The 18,553-nt window shown below is 41.9% G+C and overlaps 1 protein-coding gene across 1 annotated transcript in view; it reads left to right on the forward strand.

Annotated features, from left to right (window-relative positions):
• The window catches only part of RALBP1 (ralA binding protein 1), a 41,472-nt gene that overhangs the window by 7,505 nt on the left and 15,414 nt on the right, over positions 1-18,553 (forward strand). Inside the window, exons 2-3 of the mRNA XM_043889683.1 lie at positions 14,865-15,161; positions 16,543-17,001. Coding sequence (XP_043745618.1) covers positions 14,918-15,161; positions 16,543-17,001 — 703 coding nt within the window. The 5' untranslated portion in view covers positions 14,865-14,917. The remainder of the gene's footprint in view (positions 1-14,864; positions 15,162-16,542; positions 17,002-18,553) is intronic.

Genomic DNA, 18,553 nt, shown 5'->3' on the forward strand with positions numbered 1-18,553 from the left:
ATTTTCAAGGCTGCCACTGATCTGGGAAGCCCAGGATAGGATCAGAGTGAGTTAAATATCACAAAATCCTACGTTCTCACTAAGATTCAGCTGTTTTTCTTGAATAAATGCTCCCTGAATTGCTGCAAGCTTCTGGTTAGTTTCCAGGGTTGTGAAAAAGTGGATTTTGACTGGTTTTAGTTGGCTTTTCTGGAGGGTGAACTTTTGGAGTTCCTTAAGCTATCATTTTTGGAGAAGGAGATGGCAATGCACTTCAGTATTCTTGCCTGGGAAATCCCATGGAAGAGGAGCCTGGTGAGCTACAGTCCATGGAGTTGCAAAGAGTTGGACACGATTTAGCAGCTGAGCACTCAGGCGCTCATTTTACCAAGGTTACTCCATCTGTTTATTTAGCACTCCATGCATTATCAGGCTGCCTCTGTTACTATAGTTCACATGAGTCTTTTGTAGACAGCATATAGTTGGGTTAGTGTTTTTCTCTGTTCTTTGCTTTTTTCATAAAGAATTTGCGGTGCTTGTAGAGATGCAACATAATAAAGGATTTTGGCCATCAAAATCAGGACTTTGCTTACTTTTGTCTATTGGGGGACAAGGTTTAACAGTGAATTTGCTAGGTCAGAATGATAATTTTTGGTAGATACTGCTGAATTGCCTTCTAAATATGAGTCAGTTTACACTTTTACCAGTAGCATGTGACAGTCTCTTTCATCACACCCTCCCAATGTTGGGTTATCAAACTTGTTCCTCTTTAGAAAATTGGTGGGTGAAAAAGAGAATCTTAAATTCCCTGTTTTTTCATTTTAAGAGTATTTGCTTCAGATTCAAATCCTCAGTCGCTTTTTGTTTTTGTTTATTAATTTGCAAAGTAATTGTCATGTTTAGTGTCAGTACTTTTCCTCCAGGTTTCTTCTTGGCTTCTTACATTTGTTTATGATTTTTTTTCTTAACAGTGCACTTATAATTTTCTGAACGTTATTTAAAATGGGAGTCAAGGAAAGAAAAAGCAGTAAAACTCTTCCTTTTTCACACTTTCATGGGTGGAGAATATAGTTTATAAAATCTCAAGTTTTGTCCAGGAGTTTTATATTGTTGCTTTTGTATAGTTGTTATTGTTGCTGCTTACTGAGTACCTGCTGTAGACCACGAATACTGTTTTGTTTAATTCTGGCAGTGCTGTGGCAGGTCAGTGTCAATATTAACAGATAAGGAAACCCCGTCTGTGAAGGGTGATAGTACTTAGACCCGCAGCTGTGCCATATTCTCTCTCCCCATCAGGGTCTCTCCCAATTTCTTTACTGAGAACTGGGGGCCTGGGTGAGCCATTAAGGATAACACTGAAGAGATCACAACTTAATCTTTTCTGGTATATTCCTCCAGAGGCGTTTTATACACATATGAGCAAAGAATGTGTAAACATGTATACTTTCTGTTCTAAACTATCGTAGTGTAAATCGTGGAATGAGGCTTTTATTTGTTGAGTGCTAACTCTACACCAGGTGCTAGGTCTGTTTCTTTGCAGTTGATCAGTTTGAATGAAGTCCATCAAACTGATCACCTGGAAAGGTTGTATAGATATTTAAATATGAAGCTTTTGTCTTAAAAGTAATTAAAAACAAAAATACTAGCTGAACAACAAAAATACTAGCAGAACTTGTTTGGAGTTGCTTTCAGAGTGATACCTTGATAAAATGAAGCATGATCATAATCATTTGGAGGCTAAATTAAATCAGAAGCACTGCAAATTGAGAGCCAGATTTGATATTTGTATGTATTATGAAATGATCATCACAGTAAATCTAGTTAGCATTCATCACCACACAGTTACAAAAAATTTTTTAAGAAAAAAATTTTTAAAATCTAGAATTATTTTTGTCACATTTATTGCTGTTTTAATGTGTAATTCCCCAATGATATATGATATGGAACATCTTTTCATATGCTTATTTGACATTTGTATGTTTTTTGGTGATGTTTCTCTTCTGGTCTTTTGCCCATTTTTAAATTGTTTTGTTTTCTTATTGTTGAGTTTTAAGAGTTCTTTGTATATTTTGGATAATGGTCCTGTATCAGGTATGTCTTATACAAATATTTTCTTCTAGTCTGTGGCTTGTCTTCTCATTCTCCGTCTTCAGTTCAGTTCAGTCGCTCAGTCGTGTCCGACTCTTTGCGACCCCATGAACCGCAGCACGCCAGGCCTCCCTGTCCATCACCAACTCCTGGAGTTCACCCAAACTCATGTCCATTGAGTTGGTGATGCCATCCAACCATCTCATCCTCTGTTGCCCCCTACTTCTCTCGGTCTTAAGTCTCTTAATTTTTATGTTCATTCTCCCACTCTTCCTCCTTCCCCTCTCTTTTTCTTTAGTATTAGCTAAATAAACTAAATTGTATGTCCCTGTATTTTGAGACTTAATCAGAATAAGGTTTTATCAGTTTAGTTTTTCCAGGCCGGTGTCTTTTTTTTGTCTGTGATCTTAACAGCCATTGATCGTTGCCAGTGTCTGTTTTTAAATTGCTTATTAAGTGGTGATAGTCTTTTATTTCTTTGTTTATTACATGGAAGATTTTGATAAAAGGAAACTTGGCTGAACTATACTTTGTATAGGAGGTTCAGAATAAATGCTCCCCCCTCCTTTATTTGCCAGTTATTCCAAACAATTACATGGTTCTCTAGTTCCCATATCCTCCAAAGTGATCAGTGAATTTTATTTTTAAATATCCATATGAACTCATGGATTTAAATATACTTGATACTTTAGTTCCTGGCAGTTATTAATTTTATTCATTCTCTTTGGCATCCTTGGCATCTTCTAGTTGACTTCTGAGTCCTTTTGTCTTGATTCCAAGCATCTTTCATTTCTTTTATGACTTGATATTTCAGTCTCATACATATCTTATGTATTAGACCTGGCGTCAGCCTAATGGAAATGTTTAATAGTATGTTAAATTATATTGTTAGACTCACACAACTAAATACGTATTTATGTCTTAGCAACTTTCAGTTCAGTTCAGTCACGTCCGACTCTTTGAGACCCCATGGACTGTAGCACACCAGGCTTCCCTGTCCATTACCAACTCCCAGAGCTTGCTCAAACTCATGTCCATCAAGTCGGTGATGCTATCCAACCATCTCATCCTCTGTCATCCCCTTCTCCTCCTGCCTTCGATCTTTCCCAGCATCAGCATCTTTTCCAATGAGTCAGTTCTTCGCATCAGGTAGCCAAAGTATTGGAGCTTCAGCTTCAGCAGCAGTCCTTCCAGTAAATATTCAGGGTTGATTTCCTTTAGGATTGACTGGTTTGATCTCCTTGCAGTTCAAGGGACTCTCGAGAGTCTTCTCCAGTACCACAGTTCTTCGGCACTCAGCTTTCTTTATAATCCAACTCTCACAGCCATACGTAACTACTGGAAAACCATAGCTTTGACTTGATGGACCTTTGCCTTTTCTAAATTCAGATTGAACATCTGGAAGGTCACGGTTCATGTACTGTTGAAGCCTGGCTTGGAGAATTTTGAGCATTACTTTGCGAGTGTGTGAGATGAGTGCAGTTGTGTGGTAATTTGAACATTTCTTTGGTATTGCCTTTCTTTGGGATTAGAATGAAAACTGACCTTTTCCAGGCCTGTGGCCACTGCTGAGTTTCCCAAATTTGCTGGCATATTGAGTGCAGCACTTTAACAGCATTGCCTTTTAGGATTTGAAATAGCTCAGCTGGGATTGCATCATCTCCACTAGCTTTGTTCCTTGTGATGCTTCCTAAGGCCCACTTGACAGGCAGCTTAGTAGCCATTTGAAAAAAATCATACACATAAGCAGAAAGAGAAAATAATTTTTATCCTAATCTTAAGTAACTAAAATTAGTGGTCTGTGTGTGTCCATTGAACACTGTGCAGCTTATGATACTTTGCAATCAGATTAAACATCACCACCCTTATTTCTTGTTTCATGTTGATTTTTTAAAAACCTCTAGAAAACCCTGCTTTATGGAGGTGTGCTGTGGAAGGGAACGTGCACAGTCGAGTGTTGAAAGCCTCCTTCTTTTCTGGTAGTTGTGCAGTGTCTGACAGGTGTCGAGGAGCACTGTGCTTCCCTCAGTTTGAGCTACCCCAGACCCGTGGAGTTTGCTCGCAGTGCCCTGGGTCCCTCTGCACACTGTTGGGGAACAATGGACTAGATGCTTTTACCCACTTTCTATTGTAACCGATGGTGTGTGTTTTAAAAATTATTAAATGAGGTTTATTGGGCTCCCCTGTTTCCATGCTAAGTTCTGAGTTAAGATTTACTTGAGACTAGATCATGTGAGTATGAGATATGGCAGGAAAGATACCACCTGTCCCCCAGCCAAAGGGTATACTGTTACTTTAAAAAAGTGCTGTTTTACTGTTAAGTTCCAAATGATATTTATTAAGTTTTTTAAAATTCAGTTTTTACTGGAGTATAGTTCCTGTACAGTGTTGTGTTTCTGCAGTACAGCAAAGTGAATTGGCTGTATGTGTTCACATAACCCCTCGTTTTGGATTTCCTTCTCACTTAGGTCACAAGGTTTTTTTTATAAGAAAACTTTTTTTTGGTCCTCGGTGTTTGTGACTGCTGATGATATAGCACTTTTGGTTTTGTGTAAAGGCAGTGGACTTTTCTCTCCATACTTACTATACATATATGCCCTTTGATTTGGACAGCTGTATGCAGAACTGAACTGTGTCCTCCCCAGCCTTTCAGCCCAGGCAGAGGTGGAATTATTTCTGGCTGCTAGATACTGTATGTTCCGGCTGCTCATTTCCTGACACCTGGAGTTCTGAACCTCAGAGTTTTTATGTTCACCTAACTAATGGACATAGTCTGTGCTTTGCAGATTTGTGTTTCATCCAGAGGTTGATTTTATATTGCATTATATCAGTTTCCTAAAATGTGAATTTTTCTGTTTTATTGTTAATAGTCATGTAATAGTTATTGTCAACCTTAAAAAGACATTCATACGTTCATATTCATGAACTTTGGAATTTCACATCTTTTAGACTGATTTGATAACCTGTATCTTAGAGATGTTTTATTATTTACTGATTTACTTTAGGCTGTGCTGGTCCTCATTGCTGCACTTGGACTTTCTGTGGTTGCAGCAAACGGGGGCTCCCTGCCAGTGGTGCCCGGGCTTCTCATTGCGGAGCACAGGTCGCGGCTCCCGGGCTCCGGAGCACAGGCTCGGGAGTTATGGCACACAGGCTTAGCTGCTCCGCAGCGTGTTGAATCTTTCCGGTCAGGGATCAAACCCATGTCCCCTGCATTGGACAGTGGACTACCAGGGAAGACCTCTTAGGCATATTTTAATCAACGACACTGAGAATGTTGAGAACCTGAGTAGAAAACATAAATCACTGTGTCATTCAGTGAATTTCTCTATGGCATATGGGACACTAATTACAAGTTTTTTGGCTAAGCTCCTAGGGGTGGGGGGGAAATTAAAATAAAGATTAAGTTTGATGATATATAAGAAGACTACAGAAAAGGAACAGTAACTCAGGAGTAAAATGTCTATTAAAGTACTTGTTGTTTAGTCGCTCAGTCGTGCCCAATTGTTTGTGACCCCATGGGCTGTAGCCCGCCAGGCTCATCTGTCCTCATAGACCTGAACAAAAGTTGGAAGTTTTGAAGGACCAATTACGTAACAACCCAGAGGGATGAGAGTTGGTCTGTGGGGGTATGTGTGGTTCTGCACTGTGGATACTGCTGTGCGTTATGGGCACAGGCTGTGAACCTCGCGCGTGATAGTGCGACAGGGACTTCGCTGTGGACGATAGGAAACCCTCTAAGCCCACTTCATCTGAAGGATTACTTGCCTCATCTCAGCTTGTAAACTTGGTTTTGTTTTTTTTTTCTTGAATAGTAATATTCATGTCTTAAGAGAAATCCCTTGAGGAGTAGAGTTCCTTACGGCCTATAAAATTTTGTGTAAGTGAGAAGTGTGGTTATTGGGCCTCAGCAGTTTGTAAAATAGCCTGATTTATGCAGAGTTCCTGCCTTCTTTCTGGGAGTCTGGGACTTCAGTACCTGCTCCACAGAGAACATTGCTGTGACCGGTCTCCTTGGGGACCTTGGGCTGACTGAGGAGCAGTCAGAAACCCCTGGTGCTTCATGTGTCCCCATGTCTCCCCTGCCAGGGGGCCTTGGGAGCATACGCCTGGTTCCTCTGGACTCAGCCCCTTGTCCTTTGCTTTTTTTTGCTTTGTATCCTTTCTCTGTAATAAGTCTTAGCCTGAGCTTGACTGTGTGCTTACTGATCTGAGTCCTCCTAGTGAATCGATGACCCCAGGGTGGCCTTGGGGGCCCCATCCCAGTGTCAAGACTCATAGGCAAAATGCTATGTTCCCCACCCCCCAAGTTTTATAGCTGAAGGTTGCCTTTCAGCTATTTGTTTTGGTGTTTATTTCCTTTACCTAAGTAATATCCTTAAACTGCTGTTTTTGAAGATGGCAGTTTTGGATGTCCTCTGTTACCGGGGCGTTAGGTGGATGAGGATTTGGGTCTCTGAGGTGCTTCCCCGGGTCCCCTGCCCCCAGCCCTCCAGCATAGTCATGCCCTGCAGAGCGTTTGGTTCCATCAGTCAGCATCCATCGTTTTCATTGTGATTATTACCGAAGCATTGTGTAATCCTGAGCCAGGCAGAGAACTACAGTTTCATTTTCCCATCTACCTTTTTTCTTAAAGTTAACGGTTGTCTCTTACTGTTATTTGTTTTTTACTCTTGTTTTATGGCAGATTTGTTCCCAAAGCTCCAGTCTTCTTATTCTTTTCCACACAGGCAGATGTCTTGGAACCCTTCTTCCCCTGGGTCACGGGGACTGTGTCACCAGCTGGCCACAGGCCTGCTTTTCCTGGATTCTTTGCTGCCCATCAGGTCACATCTCAGGTCGTCAAGTCTCTTGGGCAAGTGTGCAGGGAATACAGTCCTTGCCCCTGTGTGTCTGAAGTGTCTTTATTCTACCTGTACACTTGGGTGGTGGTTGAAACTGGTTTTCTTATCAGAATTTTGAATATGTTTGTTTATTGTCTGTAAATTTCCAGTGTCCTGTTGGCAAGCTGATCATGATCTTTTGTGATTTGCTTGTCCTGTTCCTGCCTGGTAATCGTCTCTGTCCCTTGTTCCCTGAGGCCTCATGGTGTGCTCCGAGGGGTCTCTGCACGTATGGTGTTGGTGCTTAGTGGTCCCTTGTGATCTGGATGCTCTTTAATTCTGAGAAAATCTGAAGAACAAGAATGTATTTTGTATGCACACATGCTTATGAAGTTGGACACCCCCAGATAGTAGGTTAATGGGAGTCAGTGCTCAGTATATACTAACGAGCCAGTGTCTGGATTCCTTGGTAGAGATTTAGGTTAGAGACTTTCCATTTACAGATTATTATTTATTTTTTTTTTTTTTGCAGATGATACTTTTATTTTTTATTTTTTCATTTATTTTTATTAGTTGGAGGCTAATTACTTTTCAGTATTGTAGTGGTTTTTGCCATACATTGACATGAATCAGCTGTGGATTTACATGTGTTCCCCTTCCCGATTCCCCCCCCCCCCAGATTATTTTTAAAAACCATAAAAACTAAGGAAAAGCTGCTTCCAGTGACTTTTAGGCTATATTTAATAAAAATTGTTTATAAATATTGGATTTGTTTAACTTGTGAACTGCCGGAGCCTGCCGGCAAACGAACTGGTCAAGAACGCAATCACCAGAGTACCTAGGAAAAATAAGACTCAGAAAGAAGACTCAGAAAGAGAAAGATGGGGTTGAGAGGGACGGAGTCCGCTTGCGTCTGACTCCGCCAACTTTATTGAAGAAGACCACGCCTATATATACGCTAACAGGAGTTACTAAGAATAGATTGAGGGTTTGCATACGTGCAGAGCTACAGATGTTTTAAATTCCCACACTCAAGATCAGCAAAGTGTTAATTACCCTAGCGCCCAACACGATTAAGATCATTAGAACATTAGATAGAAAACAGGCTTCATCAATAGAACATTAGATGGAAAACAGGTTTCAGGCATGATGAGCTTATCAGCACCAGAAAAACAGGCAAAAAGGTCACCAGTGTGTTTTTTCCCTGAAGGAGACAAATGCCAGTCTATACTTTAACAAGAAGGGGTGGCAGGACAAAGAGAGACCTTTTGATCTCTCTTAGAGCCGTAAGGGGCCTGTACATTCAGGCCGGCTCCCTGCAGTGAACTAGTTAAGCTGTTGGTGTTTTGGAAGAGGCCCTTGTCTGTGTAGATATTATCAGATTTAATGAGTCATTAGAGTTATTTTCAAAACCTCGTTTCAGGAGACTTCAGTTTAGCAGTCTGTCTTTCCTGCTGATACTGCTCTGTCCTTTGGCATGGGTGAGTGGTTCCTCTTACGTGTGCTGATTAATACTGGTACATGAGGGGAAGAGACTGTTGGGAACAGTGTATATCCTGGTTCTTTAGAGGACCGAAGTTTTTTAAGTCTTTATTAAGTTTGAGTCTGATTTTGTGAAACTTATTTTTGGCTTTACCCCAGTTAAAACTGTCATAACTATTCTTTTTACATGAAATATTTAATTTCAAAGGTATAATTTGGGGGATTCTAAAGTAAAATTCTAGATGTATTGTTTTTGCTATATACTTTTAATGGTTTTTGTTAGTTATTATAGAAGTCACATTTTTTTCCCTTAAATTCTCTCTGGAGAGAGATTTTTCCCCAAGTAGCCATAGGCTTTCATTTGGGAAAGACTGGAAATAGACATTCCTATTGCAGTGATTTTGGGTATGGGGGGCTGGGAGGGGATGTCAACCATTAGGGTAAGAGTGGCAACATTTGAGGAGAGTTCATATTTTTAATGGCTTATGATCATCTCTGCATAGCATCCGTGGCTTTTCCCCTAATCTGTGAGATTTTATTGAGGGCTAATTTATATTCAGTGATAGGCACAGTTTAATTTTGTGTGTGTGTGTGTGACCCCATGGGTAGATCTAGAGGGCATTTTGCTAAGTGAGATAAGTCGGACAGAGAAAACAGATATGATCTCAGTTATGTGTAGAATCTGAAAAATAAGACAAAATGAAAATAGACTTATAGATGCAGAGAACAAATGTGTGGTTGCCAGAAGGGAAGGAGGTGGAGGGTTGAATAGATGAAGGGGATCAGGAGGTGCAAACCCCTGGTTATTAAAAGAAAAGCCTCAGGATGTAACGTGCAGCATAAGGAATGTGGAATAATGTTGAAATAACTTTGTGTGGAGACAGGTGGTTACTAGGCTCACCACTGGTCATCATTTCAAAATGGATGGAAATGTCAAAGCACTAGTACACCTGAAACTAACACAACAGTGTGTGTGTCAGCGGTGTTTCATTAAGACGTGTTTCAGCAAATGTGTATGTGTGTGTAGCCCACATGCCTGTCAGGACATAGAACACAGCCATCACCCTGGAGAGTTCTCTCTAGCTGCTCTGTACTCCGTCCCTGCCTCTTCCCCAAACGCCAGGACCACAGTTCTAGATTCTTGTGATGGAGATGTTTGCCTCTTCCAGAACTTCATGTAAATAGTCATACACTATGTAATCTTGGGTGTCTGCAGTGCTGTCTTGAAGTTCATCTGTTTTGTTGTATGAATGACTTATTTCAAAAAATGCTAATATTCCATTATGTGAATATATTACCGCTTGTATTACTGCTTGTTTATCCAGTCTTGTTAATGGCAATGTGATTCTGTTTTTTATCTGTTATGAATACAGTTACTCTGATCATGCCTTTGTGTGAACATGTTTCCATTTCTCTGGGGTAAATACTCAGGAGTGGAATTGCTGGGTCATAAGGTAAGGATTTAACTAGAAGATACTGCCAAATAGTAATACTTTTCCAAAGTGGTTAAATGTTACATTCCCACCAGCAATGTATTAAATTTCTAGTGCCCCACATCCTCACCAACATTAGGAATTACAGCTGTGTTTGCACTTCAGCCATTTGGGATGGTGTCTGTTGATAGCTTGTTGTGGTTTTAATTTCCATTTCTTTGATGTTTAGTGATGTGAGGGTTTTTCCATGGGCTTATTGACCAGTCATAGACTTTCTTTTGTAAATTGTTTGCTTGATTTTGCCTATTTTTGTTTTGGATTGTTTATTGTTGAATTGTAGAGGTTCTGTATATATCCTGGATTTAAGTCTTTTGTGAGACACAAACACACACACACACACACTGTAAGTGTGTTCTCCACATCTTGGCCTTGACTCTTAATTTTCTTCCTAATGTCTTTTGATGAGCAAAAGTTTTTGCTTTTGATAAAAAGTCTAGTTTGTGGACTTTTAATTCTGTAGTTAATTGCTTTCTGTTCCTGTCTGGGAAATTCTACCCCTAAGGGCTCACAAATGTGTTTTATTTAGAAGTTTTAAGTTGTTAGCAGTGAACTGTTGTGTCTAGTTGGTCACGCACACTTTATGGTGACGCGATGGAGGGCTGACCTCTCTTCCCCACATGGTTATTCTGCGCCACTTGCTGAAGACTTTCCTTGCCCCATGAATTCCTTTGGAGCCTTTGTTGACAGGCAGTTGACTGTGTATATGCGTGCCTCTGCGAAGATTCTATTTTGTTCAGTAACCTGTCCGCCCTTGCTGGAGTACCATCTGTCATGGTTACGTCTCTCTGGTGGGGTAGCCCACAGAGTAGACTCTGCGTCTGTCTACTGGACGGAGTAGACTGCGTCTTCTGAAGTTTTCTGTCTGGAAGGACCGCCCACTTCTGGTCCTTCAGCTGAGAGGGCTGGCTTTTGTCATCGCTGGTGTTTCTGGCATCTTTTGCTGCAAGTCTGCGATGCAAAGGCAAAAAGAACCCTCCAGGAACAGTGTTGGTCCTCGTGTTCGAGGCCCGGTCCTGTCTGCCTTCTTTGCCTGTCAGTGTGCGGTCTGTTTCTTAACTCTGCTGACATCTTTCTTAAATGTTGACAAGTTTTACATCACTTCTCCTCAGGCCTCAGAAGTAGGAATTTCTTTTTTTTTTCTCCTCGCCTTCGGCTGTTTATGCTGAAAGTCACCGTGGACCCTTCGAGGCCTGTCTCTTCTGCCCACTCACTCAGGATGCTGAGGTGTGCTCTGGCTCCCTGAGCTCGGGACCATCCCTGCACCTCCGTGCCCGCCTCGCTCCGTCCTGTGCGCCGGTGGCCGCTCCTCCCAGCCGTGCGTGGCTGAGTCAGGGCAGCAGCTGTTCCTCCGGAGTGGTTTTTGCAAGATCGTCTCTTCAGTATGTCAGAAAGAGGACTCTTCCTTGTCAGCCCAGCGTGCAGACCACAGACTGGGGGGTGGGCCAGACCCGCCTGCATTCTGTGGTTCGTGGTCCTGCCCTCATGCCTCTCAGCCCCAGCCTGTCACTTCTGGACTTGAACTTGGTGATGACCTCCTCAGCTCGGCACCTGCTGGCTTTCAGTTCAGACCCATCTTGTCTTTCCATGTCTTTTCTGTTGCTTCTTCATGAATCTGCTCCCATCAGACCTGTCTTCTTGCTGTTCTCATAGCAAGCCCCACGTTTCTGCTTGTGTCATTAATATGCTGCTCCTCCGGGCATAAGTGTGCTCGTGTGTGTGTGTGTGCACGTGTGTACACAGAGGGCACTTCAGTGGAGAGAACGTGTGTTTCCGTCAAGCTCATCCCAGTTTTACCTCTCGCTGTGTGGCATAGGATAAGTTACTTCACTTCTCTGAGCCTTAGTTCTACTGTTTGTAAACCTGGGAAGACACTTTTCTCACAGGGCATGTTAGGTTGATGTGAAAGTTCCTGATACCACAGAATTCAAATAAAATATGGGTTTCCTTTCTTTGTTTCTGTAATTAAAAGTTGAGGCTGAGGGCCAGGTCATTTCTCCTCGTCTTTGTGTCATCCGCGGGATACAGTGTGTTGAGAACGTGGAAGAGACTTGTTAGTGGGTTTAGTTAGTTAAGGAAACGTCTGACCACTTCCCGTGCAGCCTGTGCTGTGTTAAATGTTGGGCTTGTGAATTACTGGGAGAGATGGCCCCATGCACAGGTCCTTAAGGCCCAGTGTGGCGTCCAGGTGTGCGCCTTGATTCTGTAGCTCGGGAGGCGGACACGGCTTAGCCTGGGCCGCGTGAGGCATGAGCAGGGATTCCTGGAGAAAGGGGTGCTGGTACTTGATCCTTTTTTTAACAGCTTTATTTAGGTGTAATTTGTATACCATAAGATTTCACCCACTTAAAACGTCAATTTACAGTTTGTAACCATCACCACAATCCAGATCTGGACTGTTCCCATCACTCCAGAAAGATTCCTTGTGCCCATCTGTGGGCCTAATGTGGAAAGACGAGTATGAGCTGGCTGAGCAGGAATCCTGGAAGGAAGGCTGGGTCCCGGGGTGCGGAGGAGACAGAGTGCAGGGAGGTGTGTGACCCGGGGCTGTGTCAAGCTGTGCTCCTTCCCACACCTGTGTTTTGGTTCTCTGGTCTTCAGACCTCAGTTGCCTCACCTGTGGTGTATAACCAATAGGCTGGTGGCATCTTCAGTTCAGTCGCCCATTCGTGTCTGACTCTTTGCGACCCCATGAATCGCAGCACACCGGGCCTCCCTGTCCATCACCAACTCCCGGAGTTTACTCAAACTCATGCCCATCAAGTCGGTGATGCCATCCAGCCATCTCATCCTCTGTCGTCCCCTTCTCCTGCCCCCAGTCCCTCCCAGCATCAGGGTCTTTTCCATTGAGTCAACTCTTTGCATGAGGTGGCCAAAGTATTGGAGTTTCAGCTTCAGCAGGTGGCATCTTAGCTCTGTTTAAACTCTCATCCCTTCAGTTAAGGGAAGAAAAGAATGTACTTTAAAAAAAAAAAAAGCCAACATCAGGACCCATGAGGTAAAACCAGAGAATTAGAGTGACAGCGATGCTTACAGTTCCTTTGATGAAATTTCTCGTTTAATGTTTTTCCTGCTTAGGCAAGTAGTAGTGTATACTGTACTGATAGAAAACTGATGAAATGCAAAAAAGTGAAAAGATCACTTATAACCTTATAATTCAGAGATAATTATCACTAAAGTTCCCTTGTTCTTACATTTTTCGTGTGCTTATGTATTTAAAAGTTGATACTGTGCTGTAAATTGCTTTCCTCAGACTATTAAATATCGTCAAAAACAATTTTTATGAGACTAAAAAAACATGGCCTGTTCATTTGAAAAATGTGCTAATAGCAGTACAAGTGATAGATGGGCATGGTAAGGCTCAAAATAAAATCTTTCTCTCCCTCTTTTACAACTTAGGAGACTTAACAATGGTTAATTATGTCAGAGATGGCTTGTGTGTGACTTTACATTGCATTATTTGGATCAAGCCTAATTTAATGTGTCTTTTATTGATAGCCATTTAGATTTTGCTGTCTTTGCTTTCACAATGCTAAAATGATTATTTTCACGTGCACGTCTTTGAATGCTTGTAAAAGGATGTCTGAAGGATAAGTTCCTAAAAAGAGGAGTTCTTAGATCAAAGAGAGCACATTTAAAATTTTGATCGATTTTGCCAAATTGCTTTTCAGAAAAGACTGAGCTGGTTCATACTTAAGCTGTTAGTGGATATTCTCCTTTAGTGGATATTCACATCCTTACCAGCACTTGGTATGCTGGTATATTATAGACCTTTTTTGTTCTTTGCCAGTCTGATGTTATAAAAATTCTAACTTACTGTCTTATGTTCTTAAAATTGCAGTTGTACTTGAATAGTTATTTTCATGTGGATATTAGTCATTTTCCTGTGAACTGCTTCACATTCTTGCTATGTTGAAATTTTCATTGATATGTGAGAACTCTGCTTTTTAGAAAAGTTTGCTATCATAATTTACACATTTTTTTTCATATTTGTTTGTCTTTTGACTTTGTTTTTATCAGTGATCACTTGTGTTTGTGTGTTTTTAAAATTTCAAAATCACCCTAAGTCAGTGCAAAGAGAAACAAGTGATTCTGGTAGTATTTCAAATGAGTATTAGAAAAACATTAAAGAGGATTAAGAACTAACACAATTTACTTTTGAACATGGTACTTTAAACTGTGTACCATTGTCTAAAGAAGAAAAATGTGAACAGATCTTGAACTTTTCTTACATTTGTACTTTTTTATTATTTCTTTCAAAAATTTTATTATTGAGATATAGCTGGATTACAGTGTTGTGTTAATAATTGCTGTGTGGCACTGTGACTCAGTTATACATAGATATACACACATATGTGTTCTTTTTCATATTTTCCATTCTGGTTTCTCACATGATATTGAGTACAGTTCCCTGTACTGTACAGTAGAACCTTGTTATTTACCCACATTTGTCCTTTGTAGTGTCCATTCTAGCAAAACTGTGTATAGTTTAGGAATGAGCAAATGAGGTTCTTCCTTTGTTAGCTGTATCAACACATGGATTGTCTAATGTAGTATGTAACTGCAGCTAATGATCTATAACTGTGTTAATCACTACTTCTGTCACTTTAACTGTTTTGTAAATTTTACTTATACTGAACTGTTCATGTATAGTTTATAAGAGTCTTCTTGTTATTCATGGTTATTTGGTCATAACTTAAGAAAAATTAAGGTTTTCTGTTGGATACCAATCAAAATGAAACCCCTTACAGTGGGCTCTTTTTAGGAGAAACTCTGTGTCCTGCCTTGCTGTCCTTATGTCCTTTCATTTGGTTAATTTTCCTCACACTTGAAGATCCAGTGCTTTCAGCTTTTTGAGAACCAACGTGCATGTGTGATGCATGAATGCAACTCAAGGTGACAAAACCAGCAGCGGTTCTTAAGGGGGAGTGTGCCGAGCTGTGCGTCTGTCTGCTGCCCCGGGTGGTGGTCACAGGTGACCGTGATGCTCTGTCTCCCGCAGGTGTGATGGATAGGTGACCGAGAAGCCCTCCTCGCTGTCGTCAGGGAGGCAGCATGACCGAGTGCTTCCTGCCCCCCACCAGCAGCCCCAGTGAGCACCGCAGGGTGGAGCATGGCAGCGGGCTCACCCGCACCCCCAGCTCTGAGGAGATCAGCCCCACCAAGTTTCCCGGGCTGTACCGCACAGGCGAGCCCTCACCCCCCCACGACAGCCTCCACGAGCCTCCCGACGTAGTGTCTGACGATGAGAAGGACCATGGGAAGAAGAAGGGAAAGTTCAAGAAGAAGGAAAAGAGGAGTAAGTGCCGTTCCCTCTGTGCTGTGGCTTTAGTCCTGATACATTTCTGCTCTGGTCACGTGTCCCTGCCATCCCATATCCAGGGACTCCTGTTTTATATTTTCTTTTCAGGGTCTCAGTTTTTGTATTTTAGGGTCTTATTATCGCAAGTAAAAGTACTGAATTTCCAGAAGTGGTAAAGTTTTCTGGTGGAGGTTTCTTAAGTTGGTTTTTAAAAATAATGTATGAAAAGTAAATGTTGAAATTTTGTGCTTATGGAGTCTTACTGTCTTGGTGAGGTTGTATAGGCCAGTTGGAGTACATGGTAAAGAAAGTGTATTTGTTTTCTTTTTTCCTTTTTGTATTTGTTTTCTTAAGCAGATGCCACCACACACCTATATGGGATTCCTGTTCTGTAAGGAGGATGATAGCTTTCTATTATTGGGTTGGCCAGAAAGTTTGGGTTTTCCTGTAAGATGTAACAGAAAAACTCAAATGAACTTTTTGGCCATCTAATATCATGCTCTTCTTTTTTTTTTTTTTTTTTTTTATCATGCTCTTCTTTTGCCATTCTGGTTGGTGTGGAGTTCGTGGTATTTTAACTAGAGGGAAATTTATGCAAAACCTTTAATCTCTATTATAAAATCTCTATTATTAATCTCTATTTTAGCTTGTAAGATATTTGGCTAAAGAAAAGAACAGGAGAGTTTTAGATGTTTAAAAAAAAAAACAAAAAACAAGGAAGCCAAATTAGGACAGCTCTGATACTGAGTAGCTGTCAGTGTGAAACCCAGGCTTCTGACTCAGGGGCGGGGCCGACGCTCCAGGTTAGGGGTTTCCTGGTCGGTTCTCCCCAGAGGAGGCTCAGTCCCTGCTGCTGGCCCCAGAGGGGACTTACCAGCCAGAGACCCGGGAGCCAGATGCGGTGGGGAGGAAAAGCACCTACACAGTCCTGCGTCTCCAGTTGTGACTGCAGACGGCTTCAGATTACAGGAACCAAATAGGAGAAGCTAAGCTAAGAGGAGTGTAGGTTAGAGGAGGTTCTTCTGACTGTGAAGGAACGTTGTGTCTGATGGTGTGATTTTTTCCAAATAAGTTGAAATAATAAATGATCATTTACAGTAATGTGGTTTGTAAAAGTTCCTCTTGCACACATGTATAAAATAAAACCACTTGCAAGGGTAACTATCTCTGGGCACATTGCCCTCTTGTGGTTGAGAGATGTCACAACAACACCTTTCAGCTGAGATGAGTGGCTGGGAGAACAGGAGGGCTGGGCCACAGGTGGAAAGCTAGGTCACCAAGGCCAGGTGACTCTCCTTTGGTCCTGTTTTAAACATAGAAAATGGACAGTGTGACATTCAGCAGACTGTGACTCACGCTCCCTGCGTTTCTTTGGCAGCTGAAGGCTATGCTGCCTTTCAGGAAGATAGTTCGGGGGATGAAGCCGAAAGTCCTTCCAAAATGAAGAGGTCCAAGGGGATCCACGTCTTCAAGAAGCCCAGCTTTTCTAAAAAGAAAGAGAAGGATTTTAAAATAAAAGAGAAACCCAAAGAGGAAAAACATAAAGAAGAAAAGCACAAAGAGGAGAAGCATAAAGAGAAGAAGTCAAAAGACTTGACAGCAGCCGACGTGGTTAAACAGTGGAAGGAGAAGAAGAAGAAGAAGAAGCCGATTCAGGAGCCAGAGGTGCCTCAGCTGGACGTCCCGAGCCTCAGGCCCATCTTCGGGATCCCACTGGCCGATGCGGTGGAGAGGACCATGATGTACGATGGTGTGCGGCTGCCCGCGGTCTTCCGGGAGTGCGTGGACTACGTGGAGAAGCACGGCATGAAGTGCGAGGGCATCTACAGGGTGTCAGGTGAGGGCTGCACCAGTCGCTACCAGTCGGCTTGCTTCTGTGTTTCAAAGGAAGGAGCAGGATACTTGTGAGCAAGATTGTGACATGGGTCCCAAGCCTCATTCATGTCCTTGGTCCTTCCAGTTGAACAAAGGCCCCCACACTGTGTCCGTGTGTGTATGTGCATGTGTATGCACGTGCTGCCTTTTTTACTCGATCCCCACGCCCCCATTAGGAGGATTCACAGTGGGTTCATTGTGCAGCGACTGGCGCATGTGGGCAGCACCCCTCACCTGGGTGCCCCCGAGAGTCTGGGTGCTGGGAGGAGGTCAGCGGGGAGGAAGGAGTCTGGCGTCTCGGTTCAGGATGTGTCTTGGCCACGAGACACAGTGACTGACGATGTCGTGTAAGTATTTCCTCAGTTTATCTGAGGGATGGACTGTTCTTGCTAAGTGTTTAGACCCCAGGGGTGGATTCCTTTAGGTCAGGTGTGGCTCTGACATGATGTTAGTGAAGTCTTGGTTCCATTTTCCTACATTCCATGTATGTGAAAACTTACATCTCATACTTGGCAGGAGTGTGATTCCTATTGGGTGTCTAAAGTCAGGCAAGACACGTGTGGTCCAAAATTGAGACTCTGTTCTTACAAAGCAGTGTGGCTTTGTTGTTGGTGCAGGATGCAAGTCCTACCTGTGCGACATCCGTGCTGTCGCTTATCACCTTCCCATGACTGAGGCTGTAACATGCATCATTGCTCATGCACATTCATGATGAGTTAGATCATACACGTTTAGAATAAAAAGACTAGATTTAGTTTTTCCATCTAATTGGTTCATGCACATTTCTTGAAGGTAGATTTGATATGCTCTTTCTTTGTTAAGAAAGGGCAGGCATGTTTGATAACTGGGGAGACCTTTACATAGCCTGCAGATAACATGCAATTTAAGAGTGTTTTGGCTAATAAGCTGCTATTTTATAGAAAATAAGAAAATGAATTAGGTACTGAATTTTAACTTATGACTTCTTAGTTACATAAAATAAACACATTTAACTGAATGTAAAACTTGCCTTTTAAGAAAAATTAATGATGGATTTTTAAAGATCTACATGATACTAACATAGCTGCTTCTCGCTTGTGATTTTGATAGGCATGAGGAAATTTCATTTTAGGTGAAAGCTTCTCTGAAGGTTCCTACAGCGTTGTTCAGAGGATTCTTTGGACTTTGTCCTGATTTTTTATGTTTGTATTCTTTTGGAGATGGAGGTGTAGAATGTCTTCTCTATTCAACACTAAACTGCTCCCCTGGTCCTTGGCTCCTTGAGAATGAGCACCCTCTTTGATCAGTTTTGTATTTATTTGTGAGGCTCTGGCAGAACACTGCATTTAGCATTCTGGACTGCAGAACTGTGCATGTGACTTTTGCTTTTTGAATACTAGTAGTATCGCTTTCTCATGGAGAACCTTGATTCGCACTTATTCATGTCCAAGTTCTAGTTTTAAAACTAATCTATTTTCATCTGCTCTTTCTGTACCTGGGACTTTGAAATGTTCAGTTTTTAAAAGGAAAGCATT

The sequence above is a fragment of the Cervus elaphus genome, chromosome 27, assembly GCF_910594005.1.
Source record: "Cervus elaphus chromosome 27, mCerEla1.1, whole genome shotgun sequence".
Lineage (NCBI taxonomy): Eukaryota > Metazoa > Chordata > Mammalia > Artiodactyla > Cervidae > Cervus > Cervus elaphus.